General features: G+C 41.1%; 1 protein-coding gene across 9 annotated transcripts in view; it reads left to right on the forward strand.

The window, feature by feature from the left end:
• ZNF462 (zinc finger protein 462) overlaps window positions 1-20,733 on the forward strand; it is a 94,714-nt gene that overhangs the window by 20,229 nt on the left and 53,752 nt on the right. For 8 of the 9 annotated variants that reach the window (XM_074811814.1, XM_074811821.1, XM_074811822.1 and 5 more), the window contains exon 2: window positions 20,275-20,526. In XM_074811814.1, the coding sequence (XP_074667915.1) occupies window positions 20,307-20,526 (220 nt within the window). In that variant the 5' untranslated portion in view covers window positions 20,275-20,306. Of the gene's footprint in view, window positions 1-18,840; window positions 18,934-20,274; window positions 20,527-20,733 lie in introns of those variants that run through there. The other variant, XM_074811815.1, reaches the window with a different exon arrangement.

Genomic DNA, 20,733 nt, shown 5'->3' on the forward strand with positions numbered 1-20,733 from the left:
GACAACAGCAAATTTTTGAGCTGTTATCAAATGTTCGCAATGGAGTTGAGCTGAAGAAAGGGAATCATCAAAACATGTATTTGTACAATCGTTAGATCTAAGTCTAACACCTTTTGTGCTTTATTTTTCCAAGTGAAAGGGATGGAGAATGGGATCGGTTCCTCAGGGATCATCCAGATGGAGGCAACTGCTTTTGCAGCTCCAGGAGAGGGGACTGTGGGATGAGAAAACCTAACGCAGAGCATACAGAGGAATCATAGGTCTCACTGGCCACTGGCTTTTATAGTGTATTGGCAAAGTCTTTTGGGGCTTTCCATGACCAAAGTAAATAATGACCTTGCTTTGATAGATCAAAGAAATAACACCAGTGTTGTGCCTTTGAGAGCCTTGATCCCAAAGAGAAAAGCAAGGGTCTTCCTTTTTATTTTGGACCCATTCCATTGCAAACAAAAGCATCCTACAGGTCAGACAAGGAGGGTATCTGACAGGATTTAAAGCGACTTTTTCCTTTTTCCTTCTGTTCTCTACACCAGTAATTTATACTTAAACATGTATCAGACCTAAAAGCTCCTCATTCAGTTTATATCTGTAACGGATGGAAAAAGTGGAACAGAAGAAGTTCTGTGACCCACTCAAATGTCTTGGCTTTGTAGCCTATGTGGACTTTAAGAGTCCCTGTCTTCCTTTTAGCTTAGAAGACAGTGATCCTCCAAAGTAGGTTAGAATGGATAAGTGGACTAGTACAGCTTTTAGATGTATAAACACAGGAAACACTGTTTTGTCCCTCTGCTGATCTGTGCAAGTACCGCTCTTGGAATACTAAACCTGCTCGTGAGGTTGGCATGTCTGTAAAAATTAGTGTGGAAATGCTGGGGATAGTAGTGATCTGAAGTCTGGAAAATTGTGCTTCACAGTGAGAGCTTTCAGGTAGTCCATTACTCCCTTTCAGAGGTTTTGAGAAGTGATATTTAGAGGACTAAAAGCAGTTAATGTGCCAGGCTATGTCCAATATTATAGGAATCTGGAATCTGTACCAAGCTGTAACAAGATGCAGTGGCTGGAATCTAAGATTAGAAAATGTTTGCTATATAAATAGTTCTTTATTTCTAATTTAATAGTGGAAAAAGGTTAAGAGCTACTGGAATAACTAATGGACTCTGTAGAAAGTCCTAAGGCATCAAGCCTAAGCATATTTTCTTTGCAGATGCTGTGGTGGGAGACAGGCTTTAGACTGTTACCATTGAGTTGGACGTGGACAACTGTGTAGTTGTAGAAGGTGAACTTTCAGTAAGATGACTCCCACTGCTGTTATCTCATGTCAGGTCAGGGATTAGCTGTCTTAAAGAACAGCAAATGGGAATGCTGTAATGTAGAGGTGTAGGGAGTCTAAGGAGTTGATTGAGTTTTACCAGAACGTGCAAGAAGACTTTCTCACCTGGCAAAAGAAAATAAGGCTGACTGAGGTTTGTAGTTATCAGTTTATGCTTCATTATCTGTAGCTGGTTTTCCTCTATTTCCCTGTTTCAGGCTTAAAACTATGGACAAACAATATGCATTTTGTTCTCAAAGTAGAATCTATGCACAAGGTTGGTGGAAGCTGCTTTCCTCTTAAAAATTGGATGCATTTTCTTGTCTCAATAGAGGAAAAGAAGAAATGGAACAGGGTTTTTGTTGTCCTGACAGAGCTACTATAGACTTTCACACTGTGGTTTCTAAAGGATCAGAAGGGTCTGGTTTCCTCTGGACTCTATAACCCAGCATTTTAGTCACCCAGAATGTTAGTCCTGGGTTTACAGACAGGAACTAGAGATTTTGGTTCTGCATGTACCACAGGTTGTGGCATAAAAACCCAATCAGAATTTGTCAACATGTCAATTTCCTAGAGTAACCTAACTTTCTATTAGAGCTATCCCACCAATTATGAAAGCATTTCAGTAGATTCAAGGGTCTCGGCCCTTTCAGTAGTAATCTTATTTCATTTTTTTGTTAGACACCTCTCAGAATGTTAGGCTTTGGTCTGTTACGGATGATAAACCTAAGAAACTTAGAGATTAATTCTTTGTCTTCTGTGCTAATCAAAGACTTTAACAAGAAGCACTATCATTAGATCCTCTTCTTTTGATAACTGATGCACAAACAAGTCAGTTTCTGGGAAAAATGGTACATTAGCTTGGTTTCAAAGGTCGTGCTGCAGTAGAGGCCTCACTGTAAATGCTTTTCTTCTTAACTTTATAAAGCAATTACTACAGCAGGATGAAGAAGAGTTTTGATTCCCTAATTGACAAATTGTTTTCAGTTCTTAATTTGTAGTTTCAGTTTTGGAAGACTGCTTTCAAGATTCAGAACTCTGTATTGCCATATTCTAACTGGCTAGGTTAGAAGACAATGGGAGAACAAAGGAGTTCAGGAATGAAGAAGGAGAAGGAGGTCTGAGCCGTTTCCTGTTTCTTGGTTTTGGAATGAGTGACTATTTTAACCTGTAAGTAACAGAGATTAGTGGCTGTCTTCCATCATGAAATGCTTGTAAAGTTGAGAAGATAACTTTCCCTCAGCAAACTGTTCCCTCCATTTCTCTCCCATCGTCTGTGTAAAATCTCTTCTCACAGGCATGGGTGCAAAGGAGCCTTCTTTCTTAATTTGAACATTTCCTTTCTTCTAGTAATCAAGCCTACAGATATAGCTGTGTGCTCAGCTGAAAAGGAAACCACTTTTTTTTTTTTGACAGTGAAGCTTCACTGCCAAAATGATCTTGTACTGCAGGTGGCTAGAGGTATATGATACAAGTTAGTTTGTCAGCTTTGGAACACATCTGAAGGGCAGGCTCTTCAGGAAGGGTGAACCGTAGCACCAGTCCTATGATTAGCAAGTCTGGTTCTGCCTCCTTCTGAGACCTTGATGATCCATTGCAGGTTCTGCTTTCAGGTAGGGAGATACCTATTCCTGTTTTGACCCTCCACTTCATAATAAAAGGCTGTAGTAAGTAGTAATCCACATAAAGGTCTGATCGCAGTTGGAGAAAACTGGCAGAACTCTAGCAAATTTCTAGAAATAAAAACCTGAAGAAATCTCTAAAAGCATGGCAGTTACTGGGACTTGCACAGTATTCTGCAGCTTGTAACAATACAGCAACAGGAAGTTGGAATGACACTGATGGCTTAATCTTTCTGTGATCTCTTGTTTTTTAATGAGGGAGTAAAAATCTTTAGGAGAGAACTTTGTTCCTGTTCTCTTGGTGGTATTGGTTTGCATGGCTTTGTTTTTCTTTGAAAACTAATAGCAGAAGACTATCCAACCTTCAGGAGTGGAGCCATTATATGTGGGGCTGTGCAACAGGAGCCAAAGTTTAAAAATAAAATACCAGGCTGCCTTCCTGAGGATCCAGACATAGCATACACACACATGCACACATAAGCCGTATCTTGACTGACCACAGTTATATCAGCTACTGAGTTCAGAGCAACGGACAATGAGAACCAAAAAGGGAGTCTTGTTCCTCAAAAAGAAAGAGGAAGAAATGTAAGACTTCTGCAGCCTCAGATACCAGTTTCTGGAGTGCATGGGAAGCCCCTCATTATCAGCAGTGTTAAGAGACAGTAAGATCAGATGACTGTCAGTCATTGTTGGTGGTATCTGCTGTAGCCCTTTCCCAACCCTCCCTTTTCTCTCCCTCATTTTCTCTGCCCTACTGAGTAGTGGTTCTGGGCAGAGCAGTCTTCTTTGAAAATGTGCTCCTTTCTTAAGAGATACAAGCAGTGGCTTTTATTTCCTACTGAGTGCTGAGCGACCAGCACACCAAACATCTTCAGAAGAAAGACCAACTCCTTTGACTTCAGAGCTACCTTAAAGATACACCATCATCATTCTCTATTAGGCTGTGGAAATAGCAGATAATCAGTTTGCATCTTTCTAGAAGACGTGGAAAAGGAGGGGCCTACAGAGGAGGTAGTAGATAGACCAGGAAGAGTTATTTATGGCAGAAAAGCAGAAATTTAAGGCTTAATGCCAGCAATACAGCTTGGAAGGTGAGGTAAATTACGTTAGAAAGGAATCATCTTTGGAAAGAAAAGGTGACACTACTCGGACAAACAGAAAATTGGAAGATGCAATTCTTGATCACTAATGAAGGTAGACATGGATGAAGAATATGGAAGATTTAACACTTTTTTGCCTGCTTCTCTGAAACGCTGATGTTGTATCAACTTCCAGACTTTGCTTGATAATTGTGAGCTGGGCTGACAAGGGTGGGAAGTCAGGGTTCCTCCAGCGACTTGGTGTGAAGCAGCAGGGAGTGTTATTTTCTCTGGTGACGTGACAGAAACGTTGTGCATGTAGCAGCTGTGCAGAGTCTTACCTGCCTGTATGCTGCCTCAAGCTAGTGTGCTGAAAGATTGGAGCCTACACTTTTGACTGCATGGAGTGGGCAGATGCAGTTTCCAGAAAAAACCCTGATCCCCAGGTGCACCTCATAGTAAACGCGAACTAGATTCTTAGCTAGGCTTCTTCCAGCTGCAGCAAGCATGTTTGTGTATCTCAGCTGACAGCTACAGGGGGGAAAAAAAGAAGAGGTGTTACCACTTTGTATCTCTGCCCAGGCAAAGTAACAGTCACAGCTGCCCATGATACACTTGACGTTTGGCAGAGCTCAGGCTGGTTCTGCTCTGCAGACATGGGATGAAGCATGCTCAGTATGCTTCCTTCAACAGAAATGCCAGCAGCATCTTTGCTAACTACAGAGGCTGCTCTGTGTCTGTGAACTCCTGCAGAGTTTGGGTTCACATTAAATGGGATCAGGAGTCCTTGGTAGGCTGTGCCTGGCTCTCAGCACAAGCTAATCACCTTTTTTGGAAAGTCGTGTTTTCTTAGACATACACGCTGTTAAACTGGAACAGTTATCTTGACGTTTTTCAGAAGGAACCTACTAGCTTCACGTACCAGTTGAACATACACTGAAGGTGATGCTGTAGCCTAACATTTTTGTAAGACTTGATTCTCTTATAATCTGAATTTTTTTTAAAAAAAATCCATAAAATATCTGGGTCTTGTTTGTGGTGATGTCCTAACAATGAAGGGTAGGTGCAACTGTCTGCATGTGAAAACTAACTGGTTTGTTCTCACAAATTTTGTTAGCCAGGGTGGAGTGGAAGTGTGGACATGCTTTGTGGCTCCAGCTAGCATTTGTGAAAGAGAGGTCTGATTAAATCAAACTTCCTCTTCTTTGGTCATGAATATCTCCTGCTTACAGAAGACATTGAGGAAGACCTAGAGTGTTCCTCTTACAGATATTTTTATAAAGGTGCTATAAAGAAGATTCCCTTTGATGACTTCTAGTAAGTTTTGATGGTTTTTGTCCAGACATTACCTAGAACAATTATTAATATGTTGCCCATTATTTAGAATAGTTTGAGAAGAGAGTAGAAGGATTCAGCAGTTTGAGCAAAATCATATTAAGAGAAAAGCCTCTCAGACCATGTAAGAATTTCAGTTTTTCTAGCTATCAATCCCTCAAAACAAATATCCTTCCTCACCCCCATACAAATCTCCCTTTTTGGATGGCCACCCTTTTTTCCATGTTCCTCCTCCCACTGTGATCTTGAGTAATATGAGGGTTAGACCATGTTCACATCCCTAAACTGTGTCTCCTCTCATATTCTTCTCAGTTCTGGAGACATTTTGCTGAGTTGACCTAAACTCTTCAGCAAAAGGCCTGGATTCTCTGCAGAAAGCTGGAAATGGCAACTCCAGTTAAGAAGTAAATACAAAAATAAAGAGCATCAGTTATATTCTTGTGTGTGGTGTATGATTTACCCCTGCTCCTGAAATTTTAACTTCTGCTGCACTGGAGAACCTTTCATTTGTAGTTGTTGTGGGAAGTTATCACTGGGATATCAGGGACAGCGGCACAGAAAGGTAGCATGGCATAATGGGGAAGGGCTGGAGTCTGGAAACCCACTTTCTGCTGCTGGCTGTGCTACAGACCAGTAGTGTGATGTGGAGCCACGTTATTTCACTTCCCTGTGCCTTCTCTATTACCACACAAAGGAAGGTTTTCTGTGCTGCAGACTGGCTCACCTTGCTTTTCACACAGAGAGAGCCTACAACAGTGTGGCCTGAAGCTGCATGAGTCAAATAAATAGATAGTAACTGCATGGAATAGAGTGTCAGTATTGCTACTCAATATATTTAATTCTGCCTTTTTGTTCCTTACATATTACCTACAGGTTGTGAGTCTTCAGATTCTGTTCAGTAATTTGAAGCTGAAAACCAGGGCAATACTTAGTCTTTTCTCTCTCTGAGAGCAAGTCACTTCTGCTGACTTAAATGACATGTTTGTGATAAATGAATGGAAACCTGAAACGTATGATACTGTCTTTAGTTTTCCTTTGGTGTTCCATAAACAGAAGGAGAAACGAAGTATCTGCAGGACTGAGTGTGTACTTCTGGCATAGACTCTTTTGTCAATGAAGTCTTAAATTCATGTGAAACTTTCATTCTGCATACATTCCTGCAAACAAGAACCCACGCTTGAATGAATGCTTGTTGCAAGTAACAAAAAAGTACAAATGCCTTTTATTCAAATGAATTTTAAAGGGAAAAAAAGGCCTAGAATGGACTACAAAACACATTACATCTTACTTTTTTTTCTTCCATACTGTTAAAGGATGTTGGCTAACATAAATGAAGTGCCTCAAAATACTCTTTGTATGTATTTTGGTGTCATAAGATTCACGTATGCCTCTTTTGGGATGAAAAAACGGGAAGGAGATTCACCTGACTGGCAAGTGGTGTTGCTGAATGCTGTGTCTGAAGGGCTGTTCACTTAGCTGGACTCTTACTGAAAAAAGACATGTGTTGTTTATCTCTTTGATTGTTCATGTCTCCTCTCCATGTGTAGTTGAAAAGATGCATCCTGTCCCTTTCAACCAGCATAAATCTGAGCACATGCAATTTTATAGCAGTTGAATCTATGGTCTTTGTGGTTAAAGCGTTTTTTTTTTTGCTTGCTTGTTTCCATCTTTGTTCCTTTAGTAAGAAGAAGACAAAACAATTTGTTTATATGGTTCTGCTTTGAAGTAATCTTGCTTTATTTTGAAACCTCTCAACCTGGAAGATTCCAAGACACTTGATCTACCTAAAGTATTTCTGTGTACCTCCTAGAAAAGCAGTAAGTTGGGAAGTTTGTTAAGTTTCTTCCCTTTAACTCAAACTTTGGTTCCTTTTTTAAGTGGTTCTGTAATCATCAATAAAACCAATTTCAATTATGTACCCCTTTGCTTTGGAAATGTGGAATATAGCATGTGTGTCTTTGTCATTACCATAGGTGAATATTCTTTCTCTTTGTTGAAAACATTGTGAGCCAGACTACCCTTCCTTTGCTTTCAGAATATTACTTCTGAAGTTTTCAGATTAATTAAAAGACACATATTGCATAATTGTATCTCATCAGGTTGAAAGTTCTGTTGGGTGTTTTAAACCATCACAGGACTTGAACCTTCTGGGTTCTTTTGGCTATTTTTTAAAATGATTTTGCCATCTTCGTTACCTTAAATATGTATCATTCACTTTCATCTACTTTACATGCAGAGTAAATGTCAAGATTAGTCTACCCATGGAGTTATTTAAACAAAGCTACTGCAGTTTCAAATAACCCTCCTTAAGTCCAAAAGCATGTCCAGTGTGGGTGCAACCTCACTTCTGGTTCTTCTCACACGTATGGCTTGGTGTGACATGCAGGATGACCTGGAGGCTCGATGGAAGTGTTTGTAGGAAGACATGCTGAAGTCAGTTGCAGAAGGCTTCTAGTGAGAACAGTAACACTAAGTTGATCCTTCAGAGCAAAATGGATCTGCTCCATATGCAGATACACAATGACCTCATTGTATTTCTGTTTTGGTTGTGGAGCTGTTAGCAGTCAAGATGTTCTGTCCCCTCCATTCCAGAGAGGGAGTATCCCTGGAGCAGTTAACTCTCTCTGCAGCTAAAGCAATAGCTAGTGTACCGATGGGGAGAGAGAATTACTGCTCACACTGCTTTCCTAGAGCCAAGTGTGGATGGGCTTCTGGTTGTAGCCAAAAGCAGAATACCTGTCCTGAAGAGACACTATCCCCTGAATTTTCAATAACATGCCTGTATTTGCAACAAAATAAGAGATTTTCTGAGGACAAAGCTTATGAGAAGGCTATTTCTTGGCTGTTTATCTAATGCTTCTCTTCTGGCTTCTCTTTGTCGCCTCTTAGTATTTATGTGCAAAATCAAAATCCTGGTGAAGTCCAAGGTACCAGTGGGCTGCTTTTTCTTGAATTTGTCTAAATCTTGGTGGTTTTTTTCAGGGAATTTTTTTTCCTCTTTGGAGAAGGTCCCGTTTTTGACTAGGCACATACATGAGCGCTTTCTAAAAACGTCCTTCCACCTTGAATTTACCCAAGAAGTCTCTCCTCTTAGGCCAGGACAACTGAAAATCTCTTCCAATCTTCACCTTGCATCAGACAGAGTGCTCTCTGGGGACCTATATTGAGCTTTCTACATCCTGCCTCTTACAGAAATCAAGCATTTGGGTCCAGTTTCCAGGTTAACACAAATTTCCAAAGCTTAAGGACACTTATCTAGAGACTTTCTCTGAAGTGGAATGTCCTATGCTTTTCGTTTTCCATAATGAAGGTATGCCATCTTTTTTCAGAGAGTTTGAATAAAACATGATGGCCACGTTTCAGATTGGTGATGACCTGAGATAACTAAAATCTTTAACAAATTATTGTAAATTATGAGAAGTTGTTAGTTGAATTCACTGGGTTAAATAGCAGGAATGGGTGGTTGGAAAATATAAGAACAGGGTGTTCATGGTCTCCCTTTAATTTTTTTTTCAAACAGATGCTTTTTATGTTGATGAACTAGTCTTGAATTGAACTTTCCTTATGACAAGAGACATTATTTTCTTTATATATAGTTTGGTTATTGTTTAGGTATTCTGGGATAAAGTTTTGGCAACTAGTTTCTCTTTTATTAGCTTTCACCCTGTATCTTTAGGGTAAAGCGAGAACGGTTCCACTTCAAAATGAGAGTAATCTTATGACAATGGGAAGTGATTATTTTGCTCCAGAATTGGATTTTGTTACCTTCCTAGTGATTTAAAATGCTTGAAAATTTTCCAGTTTTAAAGGGTCAAATGTAAAGCATTTACAACAGCACTAAAAAACAAGTGTCGTGTAATGGACTTGCAGAAGAGAAAAAGCCGCAATAGTTCTGTAATGTCTATACACTTGCAAGGATTGTAGCTCTTGAAGGATGCAGTTGGTTATAATCTCAGCTCCTCTTAGCCATAGGCCTTATTACAAAGAAAGTTATTTTTTCTTCTTTATGGTCCATTTTCTGTTTGGATACTTCTTAGAAGGAAGAAAAAGAAATGGGATATTAGTGGCTGACCCTCAAACAGCTTATTTAAGACAAAAAGGATTAAACTAGGACAGAAGAACTCTGTTAGGAGCTTCAAGATTTTACTGCTTTTGATACAACTCAGATTTAATAACAGTGTTCTCCTTAATTTGAGTATGTCCAGAGTAGTCAGGGAAAAGGACTGTTTATTACTGGAAAGTCAAGAAATAAGGTTAACATTGGGGGTTTTTATTTTTGAGAGGGAGAATGTTCTTAATTATTACCTGCATAACAAAGTATGTTTCTTTTATAGACAGGGAATAGCAGCTTTTTCTTAGTTTTAATGTAATTGTTTCTAATGCCTCTTTGATCCAAACACTTTCTGGCTGGAAAACTTCCATTAAACTTGGTCAATTCATAGGTACTGTGATCCATAATCCTAGGATTACTCTGAATTCCTTGCCTCACCTTTAAGTGCATTGTAGATGTTCCACTTAGTTTCTTCTAGAGACTGCTATCTGTGTTACCACATAAATGATGAAGATTGAGCCAGTATACTATTTTAAGTATTCTGTACTTGGGCTTTATATATTACACCAACTGCAAAAACATGTTTCCTGGGAGGACCAAGTGGGTGGACATGGAGGTTGAAGGGGAGTAAAAGAAGCAAAGTTCTCATTTGGACCCAGGATATTGCATTCCAGTGTGTATATACGGCATCCCAACATGCAATCCACTGGAATAGATAGATAGATAGATAGATGGATGGATGGATGGATGAAGTTACTTGGGACAAAGTAAAGTATTTTGGACAACATGTTAGCTGCAACTTGTTCCTCCTTTTCAGCAGTATCACTTCTCAGCCATCAGTGATAGGACCAGCATCTTGCTGCCATCATCCCAAACAGACAACAGATCTTCACTTGCACAGGTGGAAAAGATCTTCTGGGAGGGATGACAGGGAGAAGGGTGGCAGCCTAGTGGTAATCACTAGTCTGAGATCTGTCAAATACTGGAAAAGTACATATTACTCTACCTGGGGCAGAGATGCTGGCCGCCATACTGTGAGTGAGTCAGTGGGCAAATAAAACTGTGTATTCTGTCTGGCATTATAAATGGGTCAGTGATGGATTTGTATTACCTGAGGAAATGAACTGGCTGACAGAGAGGCTTCTGCTTGCTGCCCAGCAAATGTCAAATATAGCAGGAAGCTTGGGGGAAGGGGAGGAATAGCTGGAGACAAAGGCTGTGTTCAGATAGCTTGGATGTCAGTGGAGCTCCTCAAGCAAACTAGTGTTTCTGAGGAGTAGACTGGGAAAGCAGAACAATCTTTAGGCTTTGTTAATCAGCGCTTTCTTGTTCTCCAGTAGGGTTTCAGCCATAGATCATGCTTTATAATTATAGTTGTGCATGAAGTGGGTTTGGGTCTGCATGAGGTGATGTGCTGTTCTCAGCTTTGTTTGCCGGTACAGAACATGACTTCAGATGCTCTGGTTTTATAGGGTTAAACCCATTCCTCTGACTGCCTTTTTTCAACCTGTCTACATGTCTTCTGTACAGGGTTAACTCTAAAGGAGTGCCCCTGGAGCATGCAAGATCTCAGGATGGACTGAGGGAGAGAACTCCAGGATCCTTACTGAACTGAACTCTTATTGCTGATGAAAGGCAGACAGTGGGCTTTGGCTTGCTTGGATCTGATCCACACAACGTTTGTTTGATTCCCAACTGCCCTGTGAATTTCTCTTACTTAGAGAGTCTTGAATGCCTACCAAACTGGGCGCTGTATTCTGAAAGTGATCTCTGGCTGAAAGATTACTCCTCTCACCAGCCAAGTTCAGTCTCTGTCACCACTGTTACAACACAGGTCCAGTCTCTGCACTTAAAGGAGGTACATGTGTCCAGGAAACCATCATTTCACATCTGTCTTTCAAGATGGTAATAACCTCTATTTTGCCTTCTTGAAGACATTTTTCAGTAGCAGTCCCAAAGCAGAGCTTTTGCATTTGTGGTTTCTCAGTGCTAGTGACTTGATTTCTACTTCTGTGACTACACTGAAAATGCCTGCTTGTGTTTTAAACCAGCTATATTGGCTGGTCTAATCTCAGATCTCTAAAATTTTGTGTCTCTAAAATGTCAGGAGTTCATATATTCCCATGGTTTGGCTCTGTCACCAGTTTATAAACTGTATTTAGCTTCTATAAAAACAACGTGCTCTTTGCAAACTAACACTGGTCTTCTCTAAAGCATGCTTGCAACCCAACTGTAAGTGACCATGGAATAGAGCATGTAGTTCGGGGTGAGTGGCAAGATTACTTTTAAAGGCACTACAGGCTGCACAAGCCTGTTTTAGGGTTCATTTAAGGGCAGGTGGCCATGAGGAGATAATCTTTTCTGTCTTATGTCACACCTCTGCTCTTTCCCACTGCAGTTCATGGTCTAGCAGGGTATGTGGTTGAGTTTGTCGTATCTGATTTGTTACTGGCAGGACCCCTTTTATAACAGCTCTGACTTTTCTTGTCAAGGAAGAGATCTTTGCTGGGGTTATGCCAGGCTGAGGGTTATGCCAGGCCTGCTCCTCCCCCTGCTCCTTCCAGGTCGAGGCTGATAATGTATCCTTTGTGTAAAGATCTAGAAGATGTTATTTGCAATGCATGAGAAGGAATTAGGTTGTTTCTTGAGTACCCAGGAAGACTGCTGCCGTGTTCTTCAGCACCACCTACTGACATCTTCCTTTCCCAAGTTCATGTATGCTAGGGAGTGCACTTCTCTTAACTCACAGGAACTGGATTTCTTGAGGTAATTAACAATACACTCTTGGCTGGAAATAGAAAGCCTAGACCCACTGCTTTCAGTTACATTATGCCATATGGGGAGCACTAAGGAGCAGGGTACAAAAGCCAACTTGCTTGGCTCTGGTATCTGTTTTCCTAGGTTGGGCCAGCCCACTTGCCTCTTGAACATGTATGTCTGTGCAGAAGGGTGTTGAGAGAGGTTGGGTTGTGTCAGTGAGGTGGATGACTTGGCTTGCGTGAGCATTTAGTATGGGAACGAAGTGGCAGACCACATTTCTACTGTAGAATTCTGCCCTATGCTGTTCCATCTTCCTCTTAAATCTTGGAAGGATTTAAACAGGTATGTTCTTTAAAGGTTTTGACTGGGAAAATCGTTTAAATGCTTTTTTGGTGTGTTTTTAATCTTCTTCTTCTTCTTCACCTTCTGGTAGGAAGGAAACTTAAGTTTATTCTATTAAAAAATGGTCAAAATTCCCCCGTTCCTAGTAAAATTGTTGCATCTTCTTGTAACACACGGCCAAAGCAGTATTGCGTTTATTGACTCTGAACCACAGGAAAACTTGACAGAACTGTGTCTGTATTTGCACCTCCACAGCTACTTTTGTGCATAAATTAAGTACCTGCCATATTTAATATGGGAAAAAGTCCTACTCTGACCATGTAGTTGTTCAGATTCTCACATATATTTAGAGACATTTCTGTAGGGATTAATAATTTGCCATGAAAGTAATTCAGAAGATCAGAAAAACCTAGCCTAGTCTTGCTTGTAGCAAAAGCATTTAATATTCAAGAGTCTTCTCATAGGTGAAGTTCTTCATCCTAAGCCTCAGCTGCCCATGTTCTCTACCATGTAATTCCTCACAGCTAACCTTCAGGAAGGAAAGACAAAAAAATGTCAGAATCATACTTTGTACGACTCTGTCAATTTCTCTTTTAATTAAGTTGTGGGATTTTATTTGCAATCTACTTTTATTTTAAAAGTTTGAAGTTTGAAAGCATCCTTCAGGCATTTAGATGGCCTCTTCATGTATTTTTTAAAAAAACCCCAGAGATATATGTAGACTCCAGGAACCCAAAGAAAGAAGGACAAGAGACATTATTTGTGAGAAATGGAAAAGGAGCGATAAGCACGTAGGTAGCTTGAATCAGTAAAGCCCCAGCCTGATGCTTTTTGTAGTTCGGTTATTTGTATCTAAATTGTCTTTTGTTGACTTGATTTCCTTGCAAGTAACACATGGGTGTAAGATCAAGTATTCTGTCTTGGACTTCGTTTTCCTTGCTAGGGAAGTTTGTGTTTTCCACGATGAGACAACTGTCAGTTTGCTGTGTCTGCTTGAGGCTGGGGACTGCAGTCCCTACAAGACACCTCGCAGAAGCTGACATTGTGCTCTCATCTGTGATTCTCCTTTCTTTCACACCTCCTTGTAAAATCTATGGTGTGTCTTTATTCTACTAGGGTCTTAACAGTGAGATGGCGAATATGCATTAATGTTCAGTAACCATGTTTTGGTTACTGTTTTGGGGTTTTTTTTTTCCATTTTTTGAAAAGTGATAGTTTGGAGAACCAGTTGAGCTGATAGAAATGTATCCATTATTTGGACCCGTTTCAGGTAGCGTATATGTTTATGTATTAAGTTCCCCGAAAGAAGAATAACCAGAGGTTCTGTGAATCCTTGCTCTCTTCTTGAACTGAAAAACCCATTTCTACTTCTGGTAGCTCTTAGCACTGTGTAGCCTCTCTTCCACAAGCTTTAAGAGTAATGTGGTTTATATTTCCTTTAAAATGTAGAAGATTTTGCAACCTATACGGTATTTTGCAAGCTTTATGGTATTTTGCAAGCTTTACAGTGATGCATAGTATGGTATCAGGTAAGTTAAATGAATGTGAGCATTCAGGAACATAAGTAAATAGTAACTGTGTAGGGATCAACAAAATTAGTCATCCTGTTTTCCATGACAGGGAGATTTCTGAGAAGTTTGGAAAATAATGTACAAAGAATGTGTAGTAGGAAGACCTCCTCTTGTGGAATTGGGCCTGGAGCCCAATTCAGGTTTGAACAGTCTTCCAGGTGACTTGGATAAGTACATTTGAGGAAAAAAATTAGTGTGTGTCTGCTCAAATTAGATTGTTGTTTTTACTGTTGAGTTGTAATGAATCTCTAATAGACGTTCTTTCCTGAAAATATCTTGTATTGTAATACGTATTTCCATGTAGGTCAACAGAAATATTTACTGGAAGAAATGGGTGACAGGATCACAGGTATCAGCTAACATATTTCTTTCATGGGTATAACTGTTGAGTTTCAAAATATAATAAACAACCCAAAACTGGACATCACTATCGAGATCTTGATAACGAAAGTTATAACTGGTAACAAAATTTTACCGTAAGTCCTTTACAGGAAAGTATGAACCACAAAGTAAGTATATTGAGTGGACAGTTGCAACCTAACCCATGGAGTTCTATCAAAATCCAGTTCTATCAATTTTTTTTTTTTTTTAAAGTGAATAAATAAATGGTATTTCAGTGTAGTTTATTTTGATGCCAGCTTGGAGGAGTAACTCCAAAGACACCCTCCCTCAGAGGTTCAAGAATCCCAGTAGCTTGACTGGAATTTGGTCATTGAAAAAGACTCATGAGTTTAGTAGGTTTGCCTAACTGTAGTTCAGAATTGAATTTATTCTTTGAATTCCTCACAAATTATAATTTTTTTTTTCATAAACAAAAGATGAGCCTGGCTTCCTCCAGTTAGAAAAGCCTTCAGGTTTCCAGTTTCTCAAATGTATAAATTTTTGCATTGGTCCTATGATTTTACTTGTTTAGTCATCATTTTCCCTGTTGTGATCTTACATTATAAAAAGTGTCTAAGAAAAAAAAAAAAAAAGGGCAAAACAACCCCAAACCCAAGGATATCAGAGCAGCAGCTCTGTCATATGTGAGCTGAACCTGGCCAGGAGCCCAGGTGGCACGGCTGGAAGGTCCTCACTGCAGCTGTAGACACTGATGCCTCATAAAACCCAGGCTTCTCTGGCAGGGAAGAATGCCTGTGGTGTTACTCATGGGAATTTTGAAAACTTGTCATGTCTGTAGTTGCTTGTGAATCGCATTGCTGTAGTGTTTGGTAGTTTATTTCTGGTAGGTTGATTTCCAACAGCACGAAAAAGGCAGCAAGGAGATTAGACCAGCACTGAAGCTTCCTGTGTGTTTTGAAGGAAAAAGATGACTGTGGCGTATGATTCCAGCCTCTGCTAAGACATTTTGCTCATGCCGATCTTCTTTGATCCAACATGCTGCTGGGGCTCCCCATGGAGAGGCGGGTCAGGGCCTGGCAGCATGGGCCCTTCCCACCGCCCCAGCAGGGAGCAGCCCCTGGCTTTTGGAACCTCCCTGGGGCCCGGCCAGGTTGTGGGCCTGCAGAATAGCCTGGCTCTGCAGGGCCCAGGGCAGGCCAGCATTGCTGGGGCAGGGACTGATAATGCTAGGGGGTGAAATGGGCTCCTGGGCCATGGGAGAAGCCCAGGAGGGCTGTTCAGGAAGAGCAAGGACACACACTGCATCACCAGGGTGCATCTGTGCAGTTGAAAGGGGTTTGGCAGTGTTTCTGCTGATGTGATGGGGTGTGTAATGTGATAGAATTGTAGAATCATGGAGTCATTTAGGGTGGAAAAGACCTTTAAGATCATTGAGTCCAACCATTAACTGCCATGTCCATCACTAAACCATGTCCCTAAGCACCACATCTACACGTCTTTTAGCTACGTCCAGGGATGGTGACTCAACCGCTTCTCTGGGCAGCCTGTTCCAGTGCTTGATAACTCTTTTGGTGAAAAAATTTCTTTCATCTCCACCTTTGCATGGAGTAAAATAAAAGCTGGGCATGCAGTCTGCGTGTGTGAGGTAGGGCTGAAGATGCCTCTGATCATCCAACAGGAGGAAGGCTTGGAGAACTGGAGATTTCTTTGTTTTACATGTGATGTTACTAATACTGAGCTGGAGGTTCACATAGTGTGTGTGGTCTGACTGACCTTTTCAGTTGTGGTTATGCATGTGCATATTAACTTCTAGAAGCTCTGCTGACTCTGTCTCAAAATATAATGGATGGGTAGTCAAACCACAGAAGCTCAATTTTGAGGTCAGTGCCTTGGGCTTCACAATTAATTTTGTTATTTTGAAGCTTTAAAACCAAACCTAAACATAATGATTTGTACTATTTTGGCTGCTGCCAAATTCTGTAATGAGTGTTGTTCAACAACCACAATTATCTTCTGTTCTGGATTTTTAAAAACCTAGAAATCTAATGCAACTGTGTCTCTGATGTTCTCACACATTTATGAGTGTAGAGAAGGATGTCGAAGACAATTTGAGACTTCACCTTGGGTCTTTAAAACTGTGACTTTGAAAATCTCTTTTGCCCAATGTTTTGGAAGCTTTCCACTCATAAGGAGAATGAGAATACCTCCATATTAAGCATTAAAACTATGTATTTTAAGAAGAGGTTGTAAATGCAAATTAGTCAGACAATGACACTTTAATAATGTTTGGTGAGGTTAGCATCACATTAGTAAGGGAATTTTAGAAGTCACAGTATCTGTAGCCAATGTGGTTGCAAGAGATTAGTTGTGAATATATTAGAGGGCCTGTGGGATTTATGGATTCATTTCATGGTGGTTGTGTTTGGTTGTTTTTTCCAGACTTCCTGTTCTGCTGTTGACTTAGTGGATTTGGTAACTCTTCTCTCACTCCACCTCCACTCCCCTCTAAGTTGCCTTCTTACGCTGTTTGAAAATTTAAAGGATTATGGAATGCATTGCCTTAGCTGGTCATGATGGAAATGTGCAAATTTTGCTTTGTCTCCTTTGCTTGGTGTGTGTGTCTTGCCAGTGTATTAACATCTGCACTTGAAAATGCTCTTTGCTGGTGGGTAGATGGCTCTATTTCATATCCCATGCCGACAAAAAAGAAGAGAGAAAGATGCGTATTGTGTTTCAGTTTCTTTTGATATATGAGCTCAAAGTAGCAGTTTGTTTTTCTTCACCTTTGTGCAATGCCTGAATTTTAAAGAAAAATGTGGAAATGGTAGAGCAGAATTACTGACAAAATGCTTCATCCTGCTTTCAGTGTGATGCATGGTGAAAACATCAGATTGAAGTCCATTCAGCTGTACCTGATGTTTGTTCCCCATAGCCGCAGTAAGATTAACCTCTTCTCTGATTTGGTGCTGCCTTTGTGATACAGATCCTACTGAAATTCAAGCTGGAACCCATTAGAAAGTCTCCATCTGTTTTTGTAATCAGCTGCTATTAAAGATCTCTCAACTCTTCGTTCTGGTTTGTAAGAAGGGTACTGTTGGTCATAGACAGCAGCCAGCATCCTTGAGGATACCTTCTCCAAGCATCAGAGTACTGTGACTGCTGGAGATTGGGATGGTGGTGGTTTTTACCTCTTAAGGCTGCCAGGTTTATCTTTTTTCAGAAATCTCAGGTTTGCTCTCCATTCTGGTTTTCTATTTTGTAAGCTGGCCTGAAGTTTCCAAGAGAGCTGAAAGCGTTTTGCAGTGGTGTTTCTAAAGGGTCTGAAGTTTTCCAGGGTGGTGGTGGTGAGGGGGGAAGAGGAGATTTGTGTGCTTGTGTGTTGTTTTTCCTCTCTTCTACACAATGGAGCTTTCAGAGAACCTCTCTTAAAAGGCATAGCTACAGCCTTTGTGTGAAGGGTGTGTCTGCTGGCAGGGTTTGCTGATGCAGACTGGCTGGCTGGTGATTAACAAAGGTCATTAGACTTTGGAATCTGGCAGGGGAGTGGGGTGGTGTGTCTCCTGCGCCAAGCAGGAGGGATCCCCAGGGACAGGGCAGGCTGGAGGCACCCCCCCCCCTCCTCCACCCCCCCCCGCCACCCCCCGGCCCACGCCCCCCTCCCCCCGGAGGCTCAGAGCTGTGTGTTGCCTCAGCTTGGACCAGTGTCTTGATGCTGTAATGCTGTGTTTCTGGAATGAACGGTCACATTTATCATCCATGGGGCAAGGCAACCAACCCTAGGAGATGGTTGCGGGCAATCTGCTCAGGGAAAGAAGGTGCTGTTTGGGCAGTGCAGGGTGACACTAGTGACATGATTGGGGAGCAAGTCATGCAGGATAAGGGGAGATGTGCTCTGGGGATGCTGATTTTTTCAAGTATCACCCAAGGAAGAGGAGGAAAAAAAAGGGGGAAAAAAGAAAAAGCCTGGTGTGCTTGAGATGAAGCTGAGATAAATGAGGCCATGTTGTGCACAGGCGAGAAGCTCTGAGCCTCCGAGTGCAGGAGTTGTCTGATCTAAAATGGCTGCTCCCAAAGCTCAGAGGACTAGGGCAGCTTAGTGAGTCTTAAAGCTTCAGTGACGCAGGGGCTCATATCTCTTGAAAGTGTGATAAACACATTCAGCAGAGCTGTGGCTTGTTTGGCTGAGATGAAAGGACTAAGCTTGGGGGATGGGTAGTGAAAACTGGATGATCTGCTTTTCTGTGAAGTGCTCTAAATGCAGGAGTCGTCTGCTCCATGGAAAAATTTGTTTTCAGGTCTAATGGACTGTGCTAAAGGAGACGTGGGGTGGGGCTTCACTCACTGCTGTAATTTGATCCAGAGCAGATAGCAACCTCTTCCACACAATTTGGTCTGGTGCTTGCACATAAAAGCTTGAGTATTTCGATTATTGTAACTTTGTTAGCTGAAAAGAAGCTGGTGCAGCATTCATTTTCTTTATTGGTAGTGGGGGGAGAGAAAGGACACCGTGCAGCTTGCATAGGTAAGTATGTGGAGAGTCTCTGTGCTCAAACTGTCCAAAATTTGACTTGCTAGAAGTTTATTTTAGCAGGCTATCAGAAAAAGCATTCATACATATAAAATCCTGATGCAGTACCCTCTCTTGTTTCTTTTCCCTAATGTTTTGGAGCTTTCTTCTTGCTATGGAAGTAGCTTCATACTCTACATACAATAAACACATGGAATTCTTAGTGCTTTGGGCTGCCGTTGTATCTTGGACCTCTGAAATGCTCAGTTTGTTATCCTTTCCCAGTGCAGCATATGGAAGCTTAAAGAGGTAATGCCTGTATTAACATAGGAAGGTTGCTGTTGTGCCTAAGTATTGCACAGGGTAGGAGGGTCTGAGTCTTTCATCTTGCTTGTGCTTTGTGTCTCCTCTCCTTCATGGTGGTGCATAAACATAAACTCTGTTGCAGGATTCATTGGTCACAAGCTGAACCACCATACTTCCATGTTACTATATCTTATGTTGCTTTGTACTTACAGGTGTGTTAGGACTCTTGGATAAACCAAGGAAGTCATGATGTCTCTGAGTCTTCGTAACTACTGTTTCCATTGTACTTTCTCAGTATTCCTGTTGCCGTTGCTGTCCTTTTTTTCCTCCAGTCCTTTCCATCCGACTGCTAATGCACAAAGGTCATGGCCCCAGAATAGACTAAAATGAAACTGTAAACATTCTAACATGGAATGGAGATGCCCTTATAAAGCTTGGTGGAAGTAAGGCAGAGGGAAGCATTCTACCTTGCGTTCATGTAGCTGTATCTCACGTTGCAATTATATCTAGGTTTTCCACCAACATCAGGACCGATAGGATGTTGAGAAGAAAGGCACATTTCTTCCTGTGAAGGCTTTCGATCCATGGTAGTGAATCAGGCAGGACTTGGCAACTTTCAGGAAAGTAGAGTGGGTTTCATAAAGGCAGAAGGCACTGTCTTCTGATCGTAAATTTCAGTGCATGGCTGGGAGTAATGTGCTGTTTCTCTAGCATATGGGTTGTGGTCTTTGAACAAGACAAACTTCTGCACAGCAGCCCTATCCTGTATGATGGAAAAGCCAAGAGGACAAAGTCCGCTGAACCAGTAGTCACTTGTCAGAGAGTTGACTGTTTGTAGAGTTGAGTCAGCTACCTAGCTGGGATTTTATGTGAATCTGAATTGATGCCTCTTAGTATAGTAAGCAAAGGTTGAGTTTTATGCTGCAGTGTTTGTGAAATCTCTGGAAATGACGGATAGATGATAAGCTTGGTATTACCTATTTTCAGGATTTGTTACAAAGGCATTGCTGTAAAACGTGTATCTTTCTTCTTCCCCTGTTTTTCTTGCAGAATTTTCTAATGTAAAAGATCATCCCTGAACCATGGAGGTGCTGCAGTGCGATGGCTGTGATTTTCGAGCTCCATCTTACGAAGACCTAAAAGCTCACATTCAGGATGTTCACACTGCTTTTCTGCAGCCAACTGATGTCTCTGAGGAAAGTCCTAGCCAGCCGAGGTCCGGTTCGATGAATGCTAGCAACCAGACTGAGGTTGAATTTTCTTCTGTAAAGGATGAATTTACAATTGCAGATGAAATAGCAGGTAAATCTCAACTCTTAAGATGGATCTCAACTCTTAAGATCTCAACTCTAGCCCCCTATTGTACATGTGGCTTATTTCACTGTAATCTGGTTTCTACTTTTAATGTGATTTTAAAAACTCACATTATCTTTATTTCTATGTCAGCAAAGCATATGTGTAGCTTCAGCCATATTGGTTCTGACCACAGCTGAGAGAATGGTTTTATTC

The sequence above is a fragment of the Strix aluco genome, chromosome Z (genome assembly GCF_031877795.1).
Source record: "Strix aluco isolate bStrAlu1 chromosome Z, bStrAlu1.hap1, whole genome shotgun sequence".
NCBI lineage: Eukaryota > Metazoa > Chordata > Aves > Strigiformes > Strigidae > Strix > Strix aluco.